Raw genomic sequence first — 22,115 nt, forward strand, 5'->3', positions numbered from 1 at the left:
AGATATTGTTTTCCCAAATATGAACTTTTAGCTCCAGCGCTAAGAACCTGTTGCATTTGAATCCATACAACTGGACCACTAGAAGAATCATTTTTATGTTCATTTATATTAATGCCTTCACTGTCTGTGAAAAGTTTGGCATGTACAGGAAACACAGCTTTTCTAGTTTGCAAGTTAAAAAACTCTCTACTATGTGTTTTTAACCATGAGTTAAACTTGGAAGTCCGATTCTAGCTCATTGTACAGTACAGCTTAGGTCATACCATAAAAATGAATATAAAATATTTACCACGCACAATTAGGACATCAGCCTTGAGTCAGCTACCTTTGAACAATATTTCTATTTAATTGTTTTGGCTAAATTTTCAAAACAGTGTTGAATTCATACTGTGGGGACCACACAATAAGTTTTATGGGAAGCCAGAAGATAGGATGACAAACAGTGTAGCATGAATGCATCCTGTGAATGTTCTTGTTCAAGATCTGATTCTAACAACAATCAAAGGAGAGGTATTATATAATGTAGCACTATATCCAGTGAGACGTAGGAAACCTATAGTGAAAAGAAGTCAACAGCAACGACTTCAAAACACATTCCACCAGTGCATAAATCTCAAAGAAAAATGAGAGCATCAGACAACACGTCACAGAATATCACATGTAACATCCCTTGTGCCAGGCAGAATTCTCCAGTGGGTGGATCTAGGACTCCATTAGCTCTTTTATGTAAAATTGACTTAGGGAAAGGGAATCTCCCTTCCCCAACAGGGATAGGATCATCCAGGAAATAAGCAAGCAAGCCTTTTCTGTCAGCTTGTTCCATTAACAAAAAGAAAGAAAAAACAATTAAAATACTTAGGAAAAGATTTTTCTTCAGACTATGTTAATGCAGCTGTAGTATATGCTGCTAAACTCAGTACTCACACAAAGTATTAGCAACATCAGGAGAGAAATAATAGCGTACAGAGAACTAGACGACACAGAAGAGATAACAGTGAACAGGGCCGATGGAGTCAAGAAGCAGCTTGGGAGAAGAACAGGTTGCACTGAGATTGAGACAGTTGAAAGCCCCCAAAATGAAAGTCAAGGACAAGTACTGTATGGATTCTCTTTATCAAAAAAAAAAATAGAATAATCTTGTGTCACTGACTTACCATTCATGGAAGTCAGTTAAAAATCCAAGCAGTTAACGTCTCATCTCTCACTTAATCGATAGGGACCATGGGTACTGGTGCACCTGTCTCCGCTGTTCTCAGCCTGTGGCACACAGCAGGTTAGTCTGCTGAGGACTGTAACACTTTGGTCTAATTATGCTTGTTGGGTTTAGCATGGGGGTTACTGACCTGTGATATACAGGTCAGCGTAATGATCTGGTGGTCCCTGCTGGCCTTAAACTTTATGATTATGACCTAGCGACACTTGTGCTTAGTGTCGTTCTCCTCTCAAAAGAGAGGAAGGACAAGTTAATGGCTAGAAATTGCATGTATAAACATGCAAGCAGTGTAGAATAAATATTGTAAAGCCGAGTCAATCACTTTTTGACTTAATTCCTTCTAAAAAACAATTGTTAGCTTAGTTTTAGGATTAATTTGTAATTTCAATTCTATCCACTTTGCCTCATATACATAAAGGCAGAATTTTACAGCATTACAATTTTATATGCTATTTTAAAAATAGTACCAGTATATTTTAAGACTGAAAAATAAGATAAAAAAAGTTTCAAAACACACTGCAGAAGGGGAGCAGAGTTGTGTGCAGGGAAGCACATGTCTGTAGAGGGTGCCTAGGTCAGAGCAGGGCTGTGCTGGAGTGCCAAGGGAGCAGTGACGAAAGTCCAAGGACTGCCACCTCAGCACTGAGGTAACCGACTGACTCAGAACTGTTCCATCTCAGTCCCTACATCTCCACTCACCGCCCATGTCCCCACACCCTTGCTGTTTGCCCCACAGGCATCCCACATATGGCTGCCCACCCCTCATAAGAGCAGAGGAGGAGCAAGAATGTGCCTGGGGAATGAGGAGCAGCATTTGGGGCGACCTTGGGGGCAACTGGCTGTGAGGGGGGACATGCAGGAGAAGTAACAAGAGATATCTTTAAATTAAATATGATGCTGCTGGATCATCCATTCAGCATCTAAAATATTTCTCCAGCCACATCACAACACAGAAACAAAAACTGTTGCATTATTTTAAAAATATGAAAAGCAATCTCTGTCTGAGAGATTCTCAGCCTGTGGGTATGTGCATAGTTCGGGGTTTGTGGGAGCAGTGATGTTTTAGATAAATGAGTAAAAGTAAAGCAAGAGTCACCAGAGCAAGTTTCTTAAAATGCCCAGTTTTAACGAGTTTTAACTCAAACTAAATTTGCAGATTCACCTGAAAAGTCTAAACGCCCCCCTCCCCACACACAATTTTAACTCACAGATTATAGTCTTGATCCAGCAAAGCACTTAGACATGTTTGAAAGCATTTTGATGGCTCTGGGTACTTTAAATTAGGGGAAGATACACTGTATACTTCACAGAGAAGTGAAAAATTCAAAATAACCTTCACTATGGAGTCATGACTTACCATAAGGTAAGTATTACCCACATATACACAAACGTGTATGTTATGCACATCTCTGTACATTTAGGAACATGAAACATTTGCAACAAAGACATATTTCCAGAAGTTATAAACCTTTCCCTTTCAAAGTCTGCATGTAAGGAAACAGAAAATTAAAAAAAAAATAAATAAAAAAAATAAAGTTACCCTTCTTGGGCAATAGGAAGCATTAAACTCATCTCCAATACGCCGCAGTTCCTGTGCAATCCATATTTCTGGCTGCATGTCTTCACGTATTGAGGGAGACTCCCACCTGGAAGCTGCATCAGAACAAAAATGAAGAGTACTTTGAAATTTCCAAAAGTTACTTGTTGAAATTAACGTACAATGGGAAAAAAAATCTATTGAACTTATTCTGTCCAAAATTTGTGGACTCAATTTTTGTGAATGCAGTTTTTTTAACAACGAAAAACCTAAGAGTACAATCACTGGAAGCTGCATAAGACAGCAAGAGAAAATTATTTACCTGCAATTCTGCTTCTCTGAAAATACCAGGTAATCAGAGTTCTCACTCTTGGGTCTTAGCTTTCTAGTATGACACAGGTGGATCTGCCACAGCTCTTATAATTTTGATCTGAGGGCAGCAGGAGTAAGGTAAAGCATGAGCCAGACTCATACTAACCTTTGCATGCCACCCACAGAGGCGTAACTACTGCCCTCTAAAGTCAGTTCCTTTCCTTGAACAGAAGGTGAAGCTCACAAAATAAGAGTTACAAGGGATCTCACAAAATTGGGTGACTGGGCAACAAAATGGCAGATGAAATTCAATGTTGATAAAGGCAGAGTACTGCATAATTCCAATTATACATACAAATGATGGGGGTCATTATGGATAGTTCTCTGAAAACATCTGCTCTGTATGCAGTGGCAGTCAAAAATGCTAACAGAATGTGAGGAACCATTAGGAAAGGGACAGATACTAAGATGGAAGATATCATAATATCATATATATAGGTGATATTGAGACTGAGGCTCACAAGCCAAGCCACAAGATATTCTTTAATGTGTCTCCTGCTGCTCTTTGCAGCACAACAGATAAAACACCGTGTGATTTAATTATTAACCTAAGTTATTAACTAATCAGGATGCTTTTACTATGTTATTAACCAATTGTAGTTGATAAAATACTTGGTCAGTCATTTTGCTGTGAGAAAAAAATATATACACACACTAAATATTTCCCCTCATACTGTTTAAATACAACTATATAGTACTATAGTAAATGAAACAATGAATTCACAGTGCTGTGGCTCTTTTGGGTAATGCTGATCACAAATATGGCTTCTGAACCACTAAGGGTCTGAGTATCACTGGTATAAATCCATGGTGCCCCCACACCTTGAATACTGCATGCAGTTCTGGTCAACCCATCTCAAAAAAGATGCATTAGAAATGAGAAAAGTACAGAGGTGGTCAATGAAAATGTTTGGGGTTAAGAAACAGCTACCATCCAAGGAGAGATTAAAAAGTCTGGGACTGATGAGCTTGGAAAAGAGACGACTGCTGGGGGGGGGAGATGATAAAGGTCTATAAAATCATGAATGGTTTAGAGAAAGCGAATAAGGAAGTATATTTACCCCCTTCCCAGAACACAAGAACCAGGAGTCACCCAATGAAACAAGCAGCAGGTTTAAAACAAACATAAGGAAGCACTTCTTAAAGAAATGCAGTTAACCAGTGGAACTCACTGCCAGGGGATGTTGTGAAGGCCAAAAGTATAACTGGGTTCAACAAAGAATTAGGTAACTTCATGGATGATAGGTCCATCAATGGCTAGTAGCCAAGATGATCAGGGATCAACTCGATGTTCTGAGGCTCCTTAAACTTCGGACTGCCAGAAGCTGGGACTGGACGACTGGGGATGGCTCACTGAATAACTGGCACGTTCTGTTTGTTCCCTCCGAAGCATCTGGCACCGAACACTGTCAGAAAACAGGCTATTAGGCTACAAAGGCCATTGATCTGACCCAGTATGGCCATTTTTATGTTCTTACAGTCTTCTAGCTTCTGGCCGGCCAAGCTATAAAAAGAAGTCAGACACTATTACCACACTGCCCACACTGATTGGTGTGAAAAACAGCAAGCAGTTGAGTGGGCTTCCTAAGGGCTTTAGTCTGCCCCAAATGAAACTCTGCGCCCCATAGACCTTTTGACACTGAGCACATGGAGAAGGGCCTCATGGGGAAGGGAAAAGAAGGCACGACAGAAATGTTGGCAGGACGACAAACTTAATGGAGTGGAACTCTCAGACCACTGTGGGGAGGATTCTTCAATGATTCCACAGCACCACCTTAAACCTGGTGTAAACTGGATCGGTCACAACAGCCTGAAGCTCACTTCCGCCTGTGAGCTGAAAGGACTCCCAGCAAGAAAGCAACCTTCCATGCGAGATAATTGAGCTCACGGGAACTGAATGGCTCGAAAGAAACTTCCATCAGCTTTGTCAGAGTGACGTCATTCTCCCCTAACGCTGGGAGCTGTTTAACATGAGGTTTCAAATGTCAAACACTGCCTCAACCTGACAACAAGGATCTTCTAAGCCTCTAACTGGCTTATTTTGAGAGCCTCATCTCCCACATCACTGGGCACTGGTCTCCTTTGAATCGGTTCACGACAGGCTAAAATAGCTGCCAAATGTACGTGGATGGAGCTGGCCTTTACATCAGGAGGCAGGTAAGCAGTCTCTCCATGTGTGTGGAAGGGGAAGAATAAAAATCAGGAGCTGACTTGGGCCTGAATGCACCACAAACTTCCTGCGTTTCAAATTTCAGGGCCTTCTGACAGATGGCTTCCAAGACACCAGAAGGACCTGAGCCACTTGCCTAGATATCAATGCCTACCAGAGCTCTACCCTGTCAGAAGTGCAGCTGCCAGTTTGGGAGAGAGGTGCCCTAGTTGTGAGCAATAATCAGAGGTTCTCCCTTCCTGTAAATCATGCATTACACCATATGACAATGGCACTGTTTTAAAAGAGAAACTGGTTTCCTAAAAACATGGTTAGCAACAGCCTTTTGTTTTAAAACTCAAAATATATTTAAAAAATCCTATTATTTTGAACAGCCCAAATGTGTAAGCAATGAAGAAAAATGAAGAAAGTGCACTCTCCTCCTAAACTCTGAAAGTGTGGTTCAAATCTGACAAAGGGATACTGTGAAAACAGCATCCCGGGATTGTAATTTTTAGTATTTTAATTATTGTAATTTGTAGTATTTTAGTATTTTTAGTATTTTAATGATTCCCAATTCAAATGTGCTTTGCTTACAAGGAAAAACAAACATTTTACTTACTGATAAGTCCTGCAAACTGAAATGGAATCTCAAAATCAAGCTGGCTTCTTTCTGGCTCAGCCATTAGATACTAGTAAAAGATGGCACAGGCCAAATTTTGTTTTCTGACACACCTGTGCAACCCTGTTTTCTGGGAGCAGAATCAAGGTGTATCAGGGCAGAATTGGCTCTGCAGTTTGTTAGCTGTTCTCTGAGTGGTGTGTGAAACAGAACAAAAACTAACTCGCTTTCCCATAGCTTGTTTCTACAAGCCTATCATTAGTATGAAGCAGCAAAAACATATAGCATCACTAAAGTGATCACAAGGAACTCAATGCATACAGAGTGAAGATCTACTGATTACTGTGCCATTTTCCCCAGTCACTTTGCTGAGTAGAACCACATTTAATTGGTTTCTTTGCCTGTTGGAGGACACCTCTACAACTTTCTCTTTTAATCCATCAAGACAACAGTTTTAGGCTTTTAGGTCAAATAATACCAAAATGTCCAAAAATGAAGAAAAATCTCATTTTTGTCAACCTAGAAGTTAAAGTACATTGTGAGGTTTTGGGGGAGGGATGTTTATTTATATCTGGGAATATATTATTACTGCACAAACTAAAGAACAATTCCCCTTAGTTACAGAATTTTAACTTCTTCCTTTTATCAAGCATTATAATAGAAAAACTAGATGGGGGGGGGGGGGGAGCATTGGCTGCTAAAAGCGTGCCAATACATTACTTTCACATTTTAAAAAAAATATATAGTTGACAGCTTCGTTACTCATTTTAAGAAACAGATTTTAAAGTGAACATAAAATCGCAATTCTGAAACACAGTGAGAGAAATGATCATCTTTTAACAGACAGTTTGGTGCATGCCACGTTGGAAAGCAGATCTATGCTGATTGTTACAATCTGGGTCTAGGCACCCCGGGACAGAGAATGGGTGATCTGAACCCCAAAGAATAAGCAACTGAATTAACTCATTGTATACAATATTATTGTACTATAAAAGTGCATTGAGTAAGACAGTACAAAAACTGGTGAGACACTGGTCATGAATATCACTGAGTGATGCAATAAGGGATGTGGATAAAAAGTTGTGTGTGCTGGAAATATGTTCTTAAAATATGTTTTGGAGGCAGAGGCTAGACAAGCCTGCCTTAGACACAGGACTGAATTTACATATCTGGGGCAAGTTTTGTAAGCCATACACAATGAAAGTACATTTACATATGAGGTAACCAAAGCAATCAAGCAGTGGAAGAAACAGCTTGGTGAGCTCACCAGAGTCTGAACCCCCAGGTGGTTTTCTTGGCTCCTAAGACAAAGACAATGGACTCTGGGAAATATAAGGGGAGCAAAAAGAAATTCTGGTTATCCATCACATAGGGGACAAAGGGAACAGCAACCTTTGAGTCTGTGAACATTGGATCCTCTTGCCTCCTAGAGGGCTGGAGATGCTGGTAGCTTGATGTAAGTAAGAAACTATTTTAGGCAAAGATAACTTGCTAGAATTAAGTTTTAGAAAGCATGTTTTGTTTTGCTTTCAACTATTTTCTGTTATCTCTGCTTAGTATAACTTAAACCTATGTTCTTTATTAATAAACTTACTCTTAGTTTTACTATAAATCATCTCAGTGCTGTGTTTTAATGTAGAGTGTGTAGCCTCACGGAGCCAGGCTAGTGTGTACACTGCCTCTTTGCAGGCAGCAAACTTAATTTCTGAGAGTGTCCAGTGAGAGGGACTGGATGCTGCACAGAGAAGTCTCTGGGGAACTCTGGAACTGGAGGTTGCTGGTGAGGCAGGCAGACAGACTGGTGTAGCAGGGCCCTGACACTGTCTAACCTCCAGCACAGCTCTCCCGTGCTGAGGCAGAGAGAGTTCTGAGTGCCTCGGGTAGAGCATCACACTGACATAAGATATATTAACTGGAAGTATACACTCAGACTCTAAGAAGCATGACAACACTTTTTTAACAGAGTACTTCACAAACTTGGCTAAAAAAAACCTAAAAGGAATCACAAGGGAATACACATAGCTTTCAATCTAAAAATATTCAAAGGATTAGTAAGGCAGTAAAAAAGTGGGAGGAGGAGGGACAATCACCTAAGTAAGTGTCTGGCTCCGGTCTTGCTGGAAAATTGATTTTTGAGCCAAACTATTATTTGCTTGCTCAGATATATATTTTGTTTTCAAGCCGCAGTAGTGATAGACTAGTACCAATCAACCTTCATTGTGAAGGTTTTATCAGGCACAAATTTACTGAGTGAAATTCAGCAGCTAACAAAATGAATAAAGTCCTCATGATATTTGATGGGAACATTTTGGAACTGGGAAAACAACGCAAAGGAGGATGTGGAGGAGAACAAAAACCAACCTAAATGAGCCCAACTGACCTAGGCAATTGTCTTCCCCAGAAGAAGTTACAACTAAACTAATGTAAAGTTTCTCAATGCTACATACAGAAAATCAACTTTTCAGCCCAGCATTAAAACATGTAGTTCAGATAGCCTCATGTTACGACGTTTTTAATCAACTACATAATAACCACATTAAAAGAAACTGGAGTGGGAGAAAGGGGGTTGGGAGGTAAGGGAAACAAAAACCAAACACACTGTTTTAGTCTAAAACCACTTTAAAAAGGGGCATTAATGGAACAATAAAAAGTTAATGGGAGAAAGAACATACGTCCCTCTGTTCCAACGTTCTCCCGTAAGAGGATGTGTTATGAGCCTTTATATAGGCTTCAAATGATAAAAGCTCAGCAATTCAAGAAATTAGTATCATGGTTAGGTGGCTGAGAGTGAAATCAATCTGAGGTTTTCAGAAAGGACTTTCTGTGGTGCTGCCAAATCACAAAATCAGAAGTGTCAAGTCATAATTAGCCACGCAAGCAGGCAGAAATAAACTCTCAACATTAATTTAACACTTGCTAGCCACCGAATAACTTTCACCATCATCACACAGGAGCAGTACTAGTCATATCATGACACACTTCAGTACTCTAAATCACAGAGTGCATCCATTGTTGGTGGGGGGGGGAGGGGAGAAAAAGTAACCTATTCCCCAAGAAACTGGCATCCGATCATCAAAAAACAAAAACCAAAAAACCCAGACTCATGAAAATATTGTCCCCACTTACAATATTCAGAAATTGGACATTCATCGGATCACCCACCAACAGGTAACAAGATATTCCGTTTTCTGCAAAATAAATGTTTACCCATGCAACTTTCTGAAGCTGGCACTGAGCACTTCTCCTCTAAGAGCTCATGTACACAGGGGGTTTTTCCAGTTATGCTGATATAACTCAATCGTGTGGGCACTCTTACTCCAGGATAAGAGTGGCTTTTTTGACTTAGCAGAAACCACTTCCAAAGCAACATAAAAAAACCCCAAAGGCAGACATCATCATGCCGGAATAACAGTGCCCGCAGGGGAATTAACCAGTGTAATTTTAATTGCCAGTGTAAATTTACATCATTTTAATTCACACCCTAACTCATGCTGCTTAGCTTATCTGCTTGGATAAGCCCTAGGGCCCACACCTGCAAAGCTATTGGGTCCCTTACTGCCATGTAAGCACTGGCCCAGGATTTGGATAACAATTCTTGTTTTCCAACAGATCTAAGGCCAACAGACAACTTATGGAGACACTTGGAGGAACACTGTTCACACCTGTATGTCTGATCTTTTTAGTGCCCCTTTAAAAAAAAAAAACAAATCAAACCTCATGTACACAAATGCAAACAAGACAATCATTTAAGAACTCATATGCTCCTGCTTATTCTGCATATAATTGATTCCTGACATGAAAAATCATTGCTGTGATGAGAAAGGATCAGATCAGAAAATGCCTATGACTTCAGGTGAGGAATAAGCAACAGGAGCACACCATTTAGAGAAGCAGAAATCTTGTTTATTACAAAGTGTCCCTATGCAAAAGGAGACAAAAAATACATACACAGTATGTCTGTTTTCCATAAGGCACCAGCTTCTGTTAGAAAGCACAGAACAAATATCAACGTCACATCTGTTTACAGTTTACCTTACGTTCTCCCCACAATCTACACATACCACATTCAGGCTCTTCTTCCTCAATCTTGGTCTTTTTGTTTTGTTTTTACGTAACACTCAGTTTCACTGCAACAGATACAAGCTATTTTCAACTCAGGGGGACCTATTAGGTAACAAACTAACATTTTATAGATATTTATTTTTGCTGTTTTTAAATAAGCACTGAGGTTAAGAAAGAACCTTAGCTGAGTGAAGAAACCACATAGTAGGGTTTTCTTCTAACAGCCCCTTCTTCACCCCCATTAATACAGGCCACTCGTCCAGTGATGTCCAATATGTGGCCCTCACAGCTTTAAGCTGTCGTGATGAATGTGGGAATATTGGTATGTTTAGGATTCCTATGCATGCCTCTGTTTCCCTCGGGGCTTTGCATTACTATGTACTGAGGGCTGCTCTCCACAAGGAAATTATATCCGTATAGCTTGAAAAATTAACACCCCCGAGAGACGTAGCTACACTACTGACCTAACCGCAGTGTAGATGGTGCTAGGTCGACAGAAGAATTCTTCAACTGACCTAGCAATTGCCTCTCAGGACGATGGATTACCTTCACTGGTGGGGGGAGAGGGATAGCTCAGTGGTTTGAGCATTGGCCTGCTAAACCCAGGGTTGTGAGTTCAATCCTTGAGGGGGGCCATTTGGGATCTGGGGCAAAAATTGGGGATTTGTCCTGCTTTGAGCGGGGGCTTGGGCTAGATGATCTCCTGAGGTCCCTTCCAACCCTGGTATTCTAGGATTCTATGGGAGAACTCCCTGTCGGCGCAGGAAGCGTCTACACTTAACATACTATAGCAGCGTGTAGACATACCTGGTGTGTATCAGGAAGAGATAAGGTGTTTGACTCACATAGCAGACTGTTAATAACTCGTTTCCAACCAAGCTGAATAAAGTTGACATATCTGATTGGAGGATCCGGAAGAGACAATAGAAACCCCAATGACCAAGACATTCACTCTTAGCAAACAACAGCCAAAAGGATGATTTCCCTCCACCTCTCTGTAGAGAACCAGAGCAAGTCCTGAGCTGGAGAACAAAGGGGAAAGGTGTTACATGCTGTGGCTGTGTTAAGAATGGAACTCAGAGGAACAGGGGAGCTCTCACATGGGACTAACACAACGAAAGGGAGACCGAGAGGAATCAAAGATGGTTGCTAGAGCAGCATGGCTCATAGCCAGTCTAACCTCTGGCTTCGCCTTTGCTTCTCTAGGCTAGCCTCAGCTTCTCTAGGCTAGCCTCAGCATGGTCAGGTTCTGTATGCCAGGTGACTAATAAATTATCTTGTTTTGACAAGGCTGTGATGCTGCTGCAAACACTTACTGTGAGCATTGTGCCCTGAAGGGGCAGAACAAGTCCCATGCAGGAGTCTGGATCGGCTGGACAGGCTACAAGGAGAGAAACAGGGACAGCTTTTGCCCAAACGCCCAGTTTTGGAGTCAGGGAGGCCACGAGCCTGCCCTTGTGGAATTGTGTGGTTCCTTGAGGTTCAGCACAATAAAGGGGCCACTCCCAAGGGACTGGTTCCCAGGCACAGCCCAGATCTTGTGGATCTGGGACAGCTGTGCTCTTGGAGGGGGACTGTGTTAAAAAGAAAGTTTCCATTTGACTATAATTGGAAACGTGTCCCAAGTCATGCCATTTTTAAGTTTGAGCAAGAGCGCTGATTTGAAACACTATGGAGATGCAGTTAAGGGTATCACCCCAAATGCCTCCCATCACTTCACCAGGAGCACACTGAGCAGCTGGTTTCCCTTCTTTGCCACAGCTACTCAACAGCTCACCTGCTGGCTGACTTCTACATCACAAGGGGAAGAAGAAAGTAGCTCTGGCTGCTCTTTTCCTTCCGTTAAGCTCTGAGAATCCTGCTAACAGCTCAGCTGCCTCTGCCTGAGTCCCATCTAAAGGGAGTGCACCTAGCAAAGGATGGCTCCCTTACCCCACACAGCCACCCAGGGCAGCCCAGAAGAGGAGAAACTAAGACCCAATGGCCAGTTACTGGTTCCCAATTTTCTTCTCCAGCCCAAAGTAGGGCTGCTTTAAGTAATGCCAACTCAGTGGTCTACTAAGGGATGTACACCAGCTATGTACAGGTAGCTAGACTGTAATGTGCTCCAACCAAGGGAGATGTAGCAAGTGACTATGCCAGCTTTACATTCACTGGAAACTTCCCACATATGGAGATCATCCCAGCAGGGGAACTTGGAGGGGCATGAATAGTGAAGTCGGAGCAGAACAGGGAAGAAAACATGCCACAAAGTATTGACTGTGGCTCCCTGACCTTTCTGAAATAATGTGTTTGGCCCTCAGGCTGAAGAGGTTTGACACCACTGCTCTAGTGTCTGGGAAATTAAATGAAAGTTACCGAGGAAAGGAGAGAAAAGTTTTGCCATTAACATTTTGGAAAATCTATTAAGATTCCCTTTGCTTGATGAAACATGTGCATTACAATCCCAAGCAGTCACCTTAATTTAGGACAGTGTTTAAAAACAACTGGTAGAATGTAACACTACAAACAATAAATCTTATGAAACACAGCCAGTGCCTGAATGCTTAAGCTCTCAGAGTTTGCTGTCCATTCGCATTTATCAGATCCCAGGCAACAAAGCTATAAAAGTACTTCCATCAACTTGCTAACTTAACCCTCTGGAATCTCTCAGCCAGATACATGAATACTTTAAAAACACATCTTCAGTCTTGGAGACATCAGTGTTCCTGCTCTTACCTTTTGTTTGTTTGTTTTTGGTCTTGTAGCTGTGTTTGCAAACAACGAATATCAATACGAAACTAGCGTGTGTTATACATGCAATGTACAGACGAGGAAGTTCTGTTGAACCTGTAAAGATATGTGCCCTTACTTTTTAACCAAAGTGTATTTATTTCAAATTTAATAAATGAGTCAATCTGAATAGTGAGGTGCATGTACAAATACATAAACCAAAAACAGAAATCACGTCCCTATTAAAGGCATTCAAAAACACCTATATAAAAAACTCTTCCCATCCTCCTATCAGTCCTCCCCCTACTTGTGCATATGCAGTGAATTCAGAGTTAGCCTGGCCTGTGGCTCATGAAAGCAGAATCTAAAAGGCTTTTTAATCTGCTAATAAGGAGTTACCTATCCTAAGTAAGTCCTGCTTCCCAAACACAGTCCCTCCACATAACAGCAGTGTTGGAGTTGCGTTCTTAGCCATGCAGCATTGGAAATTTTTTTGAAGCAACAGTTGGCAGTTCGGGCTCACCCAAGTGTGCTCAGAGACATACATTTCACAGACTGAAGGTATAAATAATTCACCCTGCATTTAACTATCCTTCAGATCATTATCTTCAGAAGCCCAATATGCAACTAGGCTCCAACGTAGTAGGGAGTCGGAAGTGTCAGTGTGGCTGAGGGATAAGTAAACCCATAATCTGATTCCTGAAGTCTCCACTGTAGAAGACTAGTTAACAATGAGGTCCTTGGTGAAGAACCCTGCTAAATAAATAGTAAGCAAAATGGTCTACTTTACCATAACTAGTAACTAAGAGCTCTTTTCACATACAAGGCACACAACTTGAGTTTCCCAGGGTAGCTATGGACAAAGAAACAGAGCAGGGGGCCATTTGAGATGAAAGGCCAAATTAATACCGGTCAAAAAAATGCGATGTTGCCCAAAAGCACCTTGTCTTCAGAAGGGTGGAAAAGGGGGTATAAGATGAGTTAACCATTACTGTCTGCAACTCTGAAATTCTGATCTCAAAGGGCAGGTCCATGGTTCTATCTCCCAATGAGAGACTAGAGTTACACAAACAGGAATGTCTCTAAAATGAGAAAGACCTTCCTAGGTCTTTGGCTATGAATCTGAGACAGCCAAGGATACCTAGGCATTCCAGTGGGGCATCTCTTGGATTTCTCTCTCTCCTGTCTTTGGGAATGCAGTAAACCACGGGATACACTGAACTGCAGCTGGACGAACAAGCAAAAACACAGGCTGTTCTCTCAAAGGGATGGCATGTGACACTATCCACTTTGGAGAAGGAGCTCACTGGGAGGAAGTGTGACAAACAACTACTGCAACAAGAAGGTGCTGATCTAAGTATTACATATTTAATAATTCATACCTGCAACACTTCACAGGGTACCGGGCACTATTTTCTTGGTTTAAAAAAATAGCACATATTGAAACAATTGGCCTTTAAAGTGAACATCACTGTGGCTCTATATGTACAGATATTAAAGTAAATACTACAGAACAGCCCATGACAATTCTACTTCTGGAACTCACAGGAGAGTACTGCAGGCTCAGTTCTAAGGACTGGTGCTGAGTCTTTGGAGAGACCTTCCATGAAGACTAAGGGTGGGGAGCTGTCCAAGGATCTGCTGAAGAATATGGAGCTCACAAGAGGCTGCTACTATGGAAACAGATCACCTTGGTGGAGCTGTGAATCAGTCACCAGACTTGTATATGGAGAGCTTCATCTGGCACCAAGGATTATGACCAACTGGCTGCCTCTGTGGTCCTGAATAGCCAGTCAGCCCAACAGCCCATTCCAGTTCTTGACAAGTGAACTGACCACATATGAGAAAAATTCACTTCTAACTTGCTTTCCCTCAGTAAGTTCTTCAGACACCCAAACACACCCACTCTCCCACCCACTCACAGACACAGACACCCTATAAAACTAATCAAGCTTCTGCTCCTACAGCTGGGAAGGAAAAAAATCTTGTTCCTAATTTTAAGTAGTTGGGAGGTGCTCAGAGCACCGACAAAAGCTGGTGCCTGTGGCACTAGGGGACCCCTTGCATTGCTCAATATACCTCTGATCAGTCCGGGAGCAGATACGGCAATACAGACCGTATCAGGGGACAGATACACAAATCTACCCCACAGAGCCTATAGTTCTGGAACTCAGTGAAGCACGCCGCACTCTAAATTTAAAGTGCTAACTGCTTAATAATTTAACATTTAATTGCTATGAAGCTGGAGGAAATCCAATCAGATAAAGATTGTTAATTTTTATTTCAAAACCAAAGTATGAATTTTAAATGCGAAAAGCAACCTACTGTGTGACTGAATTTTGAGTTTACAGAGTATTCCACTTTGAAATTTGCAGTGAATAAAAAATTTAAATTTTTCTAATTTTTAATAGGGCATTTTGAATGGCTTGCCAGGCAAGCAGTTTTATCCTATACTTCTGAAAAATCTAAACATATCTACAGACAGAAAAAGCTTCACAGCAATAACTCATTCCTACGAAACATTAGATTCTGTGCAGCAAAACTATGAAGGGAACAATAACGGATCTGTAAACAGCACATCCATAATATATTACTGGCAGCACAGGTAACAGGGCTGTTAGGTAAGGCTGCCTCGCACATTCCATTATGGGACCCTGTTTTCAGTTGCTTACAGTTTTGCCCATCTTTAACTGCTCAGGTTGAAGTATTTCACCCTGCATGTGCTCAGGCAGATTTCTTTTTTTAAAATAAAGTTTCAGCTAATTGGATCTACTGTTTCCCAGAATGAGATTAGGGAAATATCTGTTGTTTTGCTCATGTTCATAATTCTTACAATTGTTTTGCTGAGAAGCTCTAGCATTTTCACACTCTGTAGGAGGGAATTTAAATTTGGTACGGGGAGAGGCTGCCTGGTGTCAGGGACATGCCTTAGGCCATCCCCATGAAATATAATCCAAATTTGGCCAAAGTTATAAGCCTCTGAAAAATCTCATGTTTACCTGCCCAGTAGACTTCTTAGTTGGCAGCTAAATTCTTCAAAGATTCCACCTGCACTGAACATGCTCCAACCCCTCCCAGCTCCTACATGCCAAATGGACAGCCCAAGTGCCATCCTCACAAAGCAAGCTCCATGCCAAGGATGTAAGGGCTGACCAGGACTTTCCTGGCTGCTGGGAGCCACAGTGGCACTAGAACTAAGAGCAAGTACACCCTCTTTGAAGTGCTCGTAACGCTCCCCTTGCTGGTACCCAAGCAGCAAAGAGGAAGCTGCATTCACAATAAGAGGAAAAACAAGTAGCTTAAAGCATATGCTTTAACAGGACATGAAAACTCAGACAGCAAAAGCTGGCTCTAAGGTTTAAAGTACAGACAGACAGGATTACCTGTACCACAGCCCTGTTGAGAGTAATCTGGTCTCTGACAGCATGTCAAGACCGTAGTATCCTTAAGGAATGCCATTTCTTCAAAGAAAGTGCATGGAACCATAGAGAATATAGCCCCAAAACAGTGAACATGGAGAACAACCATATTGGGTCAGACTAATGGTCCATCTAGCCCACTAGCCTGTCTGCCGACAGTGGCTAGTGCCTGATGCTTCAGAGGGAATGAACTGAACAGCTGGTGACTCCTTTCATCTGAATGTGTCATTTACAAAAAAAAGATTTAATTTCACATCTGTGAAGTCCAAATAAACCCTGATTTCCCTCCTGTTCCCCCATTACCTAAACACTTTATTAAGTTATATAATCCAAGTATTCCTTTCCCCATCCACTCCAATCTTTTATCATCTTCACAGAATTCTTTCATTGTCCTGACACAGCTAGATAAAGTCATGGCTGTATCTTCATTATTCACTCTCTGGAATACACAACCTTTTTGCATAAAACCCTTATTAACTGTCCTTGTGCCATGACTTGGTTAAAGCTTGTAACCTCAGAGTCTTTTGCTGCCTAAAGACCATTATAGATCTCTCGTTTCAGGAATACTTTTGAAAGTTTTAAATGAAAAATTTTGTCTTGGTCTTTGTCTTACAATTTTAAGGGTTCATATTCCCCTTCACACAGGACATAATGGCAATGCTAATCATCTTAAATTTAAGGTTGCAGATATAACCCTCATAATAATTTCTTCCCTGTGAGGGGCAGGGAGTTTGAGGTCCCCTTTGCATTCCTTGCCAAGCTTCTCCTTTACACACATACCCTTTAGGTCCCATAATCTCAGTTGTACCTGAGTCACTAAAAATGAATAAAGCAATACTGAGACCACCAGTTAAAGAACTTGAAGGTCTGTCCATTTGGGATAACAGGCTGCCTAATCTTCTTTCACCATTCACAGCAAATCAAGGTGTGGAACATTTTAGATTGCCCTACAATACTTCCAAACATTTCTTCAATCATAACAATAGAGTAATGTGGCAGAAAACAGGGATGACTGCTGTATTAATAAACTTCAGCCTGGATACAGGCATGTGTTATACCAAACTGCACTCTTGGCAGATATGAAAAAAAAAAATCTGTTTAACACAAACTAAGGGGCCTGACCTTGCTGCTATTAGATGTAACTGCAATTTTTGACCGTGCATCATAAAATTTTGTTTCATTGCTTGGGCAGTTGGCTAGGTGTTGGACTGTCAAAATGTTGAGCCCGTTCTGGCTGTAACTGGTGGAGCAGACTCAGTCTATCACTGGAACACTGTCAGTCTGTATTAGACTCGTACTCAGTGTTTGCCAATACTCAGAATGTTCAACAATGAAGAAAATGTAAAGCAATATTACTTTGAGTTATCTTCTGAATTAGTTTGCTTTGTACATCACACCCTTGCTTGTAAGTTACCCCCCCCCCACAAAGATATGAACATAAAATATAAAAAGTATGAGACGGTATCTATTACTGTCAGACATGTCTCTTTCTTATAAAATTATTGACACACTGGACTTAATGAAGTGCCTAAAACCACCTGGGAAATGTAGGTATCTAGCAAAACCATTCACTGTGTGTCACTCACTTATATGATGCTCTGTTAGCTACCCGTAAGAACATCGCAGGGGGAGAGGGGAGGAGGGGAAGAAATCAACAGAAAAAAATAATTGAAACAATGGGATGTGAACCTCACCCCTGCTCTGGTCCCTGTATACCAGGTAAAGGGACTCTGCAGGTACTCCAGAACTGGCTGGTGGAGAATTTCCCAGGTGCATGAACTGAGGAAGACAGAAGCTATAAATTGCTTTCTGAGGACCACCAGCAAGCTCTGGCATAGGAGGGGTGTTGGGGACAGAAGGGGACATATTAGGGGTGGGAGAAGAGCCTGCATCAAGTATGGGGATTTTCAAGTGACATGCTGTGGAGCAGAACATTACTAGCCTGTGGTGGGTACACTGAAAATTAGAGCGACTCTCAGATCTGTCCCTCTGAAAGTCACTCCAGCCTCTGCAGCAGCCCAGAGTCTAGGAAGTGTAAAGTTGGCCTTAAACCCACCTTAGCCTCACACTCTGCCCGAGCTGCAAGTTCTGCATCATGGTGGCTCTAAGAGACACATGACAGAACCTCACCCTTAAAAATATTTGAAGTAAGCCAATGGCAGGAAAAGCTTACTTTCCCTCAACTCATCTACAAACTGGGTTGGCCTAAAAATTCCTAATTTGTTTTATTGGCCTTGCTGAGGAGTAGTACGTTCTAGTGTGATTTCTGTTGTTGTTGTTCCGAGTACTTTTGTCTTGGTGGAAGAATTACATGACAAACAGCTTTATAACATAAATCCCACATTGAAATATACAGGAAAAAGGCACATCTACCCTTAAAAGTGCCCCTGAAAAATATACAGAAACTTCCAAATAAACTGCTAGGAATTATAACCTTCTCTTTCCTATTCCAGGGATCAACTTCCAAAATGCCACTGACACCAACACATACACTATAACTCACTTAAGGACAATAATGTTGGTGCTATACACTGCAGTGAAAAATATAATTTGGGGTCAGAGTCCTCCAAGAGTTATGCACATGCTTAATTTTACTCACAGTGCGTAATCCCACTTCAATGGGACTATTTGTGTATTCAACATTAAAAACACATACTTATGTCTTTGCAGGATTTGTGCCTTACAAAGTCTACGAACACTTACATAAACCTGCACTATACAATCAGGACATTTTATAACACCAAAAAGATAATTCACACAAACATTTTTCACCAAGAATACTGATACAATTTAGTGTACCCTAAAGGACCCTGGGTACTCCTTTCAAAACCCTTACTACATACAATATATAAAACCAACACCATACATCCAACAGCATATTGCCAAAGCAACAGAGCAAAGCTAAAGTTAGGTAGGTAGGTATTCGGGGATGGTAAGCAATGAAGGATTAGCTTCCTTTTACTGCTCAGTCATTCGAACATTGTGGGGGGCTTGAGTTTGTTTTTAAAAGGAGGGGAAGTGCTATAAAGAAAGTAGTAGTATTTTCAGGCGCTAGCTGGGACTCCACTTTCAAGCTTAATTTTTTTTTGCTTGTGAATATATACCTATCACAAACTACCCAAGGGGTGACCCATACTGTTATGGCCATTCATTGGACCCTTAACCTGTATTTCATTTCCTCTATCATAAAATCAATTTTATAAATATTATAGAGATATGAAGTTACTTTATAAAAGAAACAGTTCATAAAATTTTACATTTATAAAGTATAGCTGATTCTGACCACTGGCCTGATAGTCAAGAATATATTCAATTAAATTCAAGAAGGATGTTGATGATTTGGAGAGAATTCCGAGAAGAGCACTCAGAATGATTAAAGAATTAGAAAATGTGCCTTACAGGCTAAAGACTCAAGGAGCTTAATCTATGTAGCTTAACAAAGAGAAGGTTAAGAGGTGACTTAATCATAGTCCATAAGTATCTACATAGGCAACAAAAATATTTAATAGTGGGCTCTTCAGTCTAGCAGAGAAAGAAACAACATGATCCAATGGTTGGACGTTCAGGTTACACAGATTTAGACTAGAAATAAGGTGTTCGATTTTTAACACTGAGTAATTAACCATTAGAACAATTTAGCAAGGTTCACAGTGGATTCTCCACAACTGATTTTTTTTTTTTTTAAATCAAGACTGGATGGGTTTCTAAAAGATTTGCTCCAGGAATTATTTCGGGGAAATTCAATGGCCTGTATTATACAGGACAGATAATCAAAACGGTCCCTTCTGGTCTTGGAATCTATGAAACTATTTTCCCCTGGTGGATAAAAATCAATGATTTGGGGGGTGAATAAAAAAACCAGGTTTTTTAAAAAAATGTTATATAAATTATTTTGAGCTTTTCCTTTTAAATGTAAGCTTGTTTAAAATGAAATCTGAACTTAATACAAAATGTGTTAAGGCCTAAACTGATTATAATGTCTTTAAAAATTAAATAAAAAATATACTGAACATGAGCCTCTTCCAAAAACGTTGAGTTAAAGGCTGCTTTTCTATATAAAAAAAATCATGTCAAAAACTTCCAACTTTTGAGGTCAAGCTTTATAAATATGGCACAAAGTAATAGTAAATAAGCAATATATCATTCACTATTCTCCTACGTACTAAAAATTTACAATTAATAAGAATCTGAAAATATTAAACTATGTAATTGCTTAAAATATATATAGTTATAGAGTACGCGCCTAGGAAACAAAACAATGTGCCAAATCTAGTGTAAAGGCTCTATTCAGTTGTAAATCAACATGTTTTAATGGCTGTATCAACCAGTGAAAGTGCACCTTTCTTTAAAAGATAACTGAAGTACAAATGGAAAAGTTGATTAAATTGATGAATTAAAGTGAGGCTTTCTACTTGACAATTTAAATCATGATTTCAATATCAGACTGAAATTGCTCTGATTTAAATCAATCCACCCCGCTTTCACCTGGATTCCGCTGTATTAAGTTCATCTCATTTTCAAAGTTTCATAAAAGTCAGGCATTCAAAATGTTATGGGCTCAATTCTACAGTCCCTATATGAGTAAAATTCCTATCGAGTCCAGTGGGATTTTTGTCTTTACAAGGACTGCAGGTTCAAGCCCTCGTGGCCACATTTCAGAGATTATGATCTCTTCTCTCTACAAGAAGTCTCAATACAAATTGTAAAACCAATCAGTAAGTCCTTCCATGGAAAGCACAGTCCCTGGGGTAGAATAAAATGTCTTTACAACTTCACATTTTTATTCTAGTCGTGTTTGAAAATGTCCAGGGTTCCTATTCAAATTCCCTCAGCAGTTTCTACTCAATTTCTGACAATTTAATGTTTAGGATGGCGCCCATAGTAACAATAGTATAAGAAAGATTTCAGTACAATAATTATTTACAAAGTTTTTAAAGCACGTTTTACATGGGTGAAAAAAAATTACTCTTCTGAAATTAAAGACAGGACTTGAGTTTCGCTCTTGAACACAAAAAGAATGTTGTTCACTGCTAAACTATAGCTTTACATGCGCCATAAGCAATGTTTATTTCAAGAACTCTAGTTCCTTTTGTCTAGTAATACCATGTATGCTCTCTCAGTAAGATTGTGAAACTTGCATTAAGCTGCAATTACTGCAATAACGCCAGAAAATCTTTCCTAAGGGAATAGTATAGTAAGTACTTTGCAGCTGTAACCACAACTACCAAAATGTTTTGATCACGGAAAGCTTAAGTTGGTGTTTGTTATTCACCAAAAACCATTATCAATAGGAATAATTAAACCATTCTCAGGACTAGATGTTCCCCATTTCCACTGAGATTTGGGCATACAGACTTTAGGATTGGTTCCTTAGGAAACTGACTCTTTTTAGCTTACTTTAACCTCTCTACCTTCATCTGTAATATAAGAAAAGTGGGACAGATGTTGCAAGTTGCTTACTACAATTGTCTTTTTTTCACCTTGGGAGGTGTGGATTCAGACGTTACCTAAAGTCACAAGAATTGTTTCGTAATCTCAAACTAGTCCTTAAGACACATTTTAAAAAAACAAAACAAAAACCCAAACCCAACACTCTACAGGTAAGATTTTCAAAGCTGTCCAAGACACTTAGTTACAAAACCCCCATTAATTTTGATGGGAAGCAAGCAGCTGAGTCCTCTAGTTGGCTTTGGGGAAAAAGTCTCACCCCCACATGCCTTGTCATAAGTAACAGGCAGTCAAGACCAATCCCTGCAGTGGATTAAGGAGGAGTACCACAGGATCCAAAGTAGTCCTAACAATGAGGAGTCCTTGGGACACCTTAGAGACTAAGGAATTTATTTGGGCATAACCTTTCGTGGGCTAAAACCCACTTCATCAGAGGCATGGAGTGGAAAATACAGTAGCGCGCATACACACAGTACATGAAACAGCTACCACTCCAAAAGTAGTCCTAGCCACTCTTTCCTAACCAGAAGGTGGACTCTAGAAAGAAACTTTGAAAGATGAGGGGGAAGAGAGATGGTCCT

The 22,115-nt window shown here is 40.5% G+C and overlaps 1 protein-coding gene across 16 annotated transcripts in view; it reads right to left on the bottom strand.

Annotated features, from left to right (window-relative positions):
• The window catches only part of BCL2L11 (BCL2 like 11), a 52,359-nt gene that overhangs the window by 20,353 nt on the left and 9,891 nt on the right, over positions 1 to 22,115 (bottom strand). For 8 of the 16 annotated variants that reach the window (XM_043544204.1, XM_043544202.1, XM_043544198.1 and 5 more), the window contains one exon: positions 2,754 to 2,866. The exons of 1 other annotated variant lie outside the window; for it this stretch is intronic. In XM_043544204.1, coding sequence (XP_043400139.1) covers positions 2,754 to 2,866 — 113 coding nt within the window. Of the gene's footprint in view, positions 1 to 1,154; positions 1,258 to 2,753; positions 2,867 to 4,547; positions 6,795 to 9,855; positions 12,785 to 14,593; positions 14,603 to 22,115 lie in introns of those variants that run through there. 7 more of the 16 variants (XM_043544206.1, XM_043544205.1, XM_043544195.1 and 4 more) reach the window with 3 other exon arrangements.

The sequence above is a fragment of the Chelonia mydas genome, chromosome 3 (assembly GCF_015237465.2).
Source record: "Chelonia mydas isolate rCheMyd1 chromosome 3, rCheMyd1.pri.v2, whole genome shotgun sequence".
NCBI lineage: Eukaryota > Metazoa > Chordata > Testudines > Cheloniidae > Chelonia > Chelonia mydas.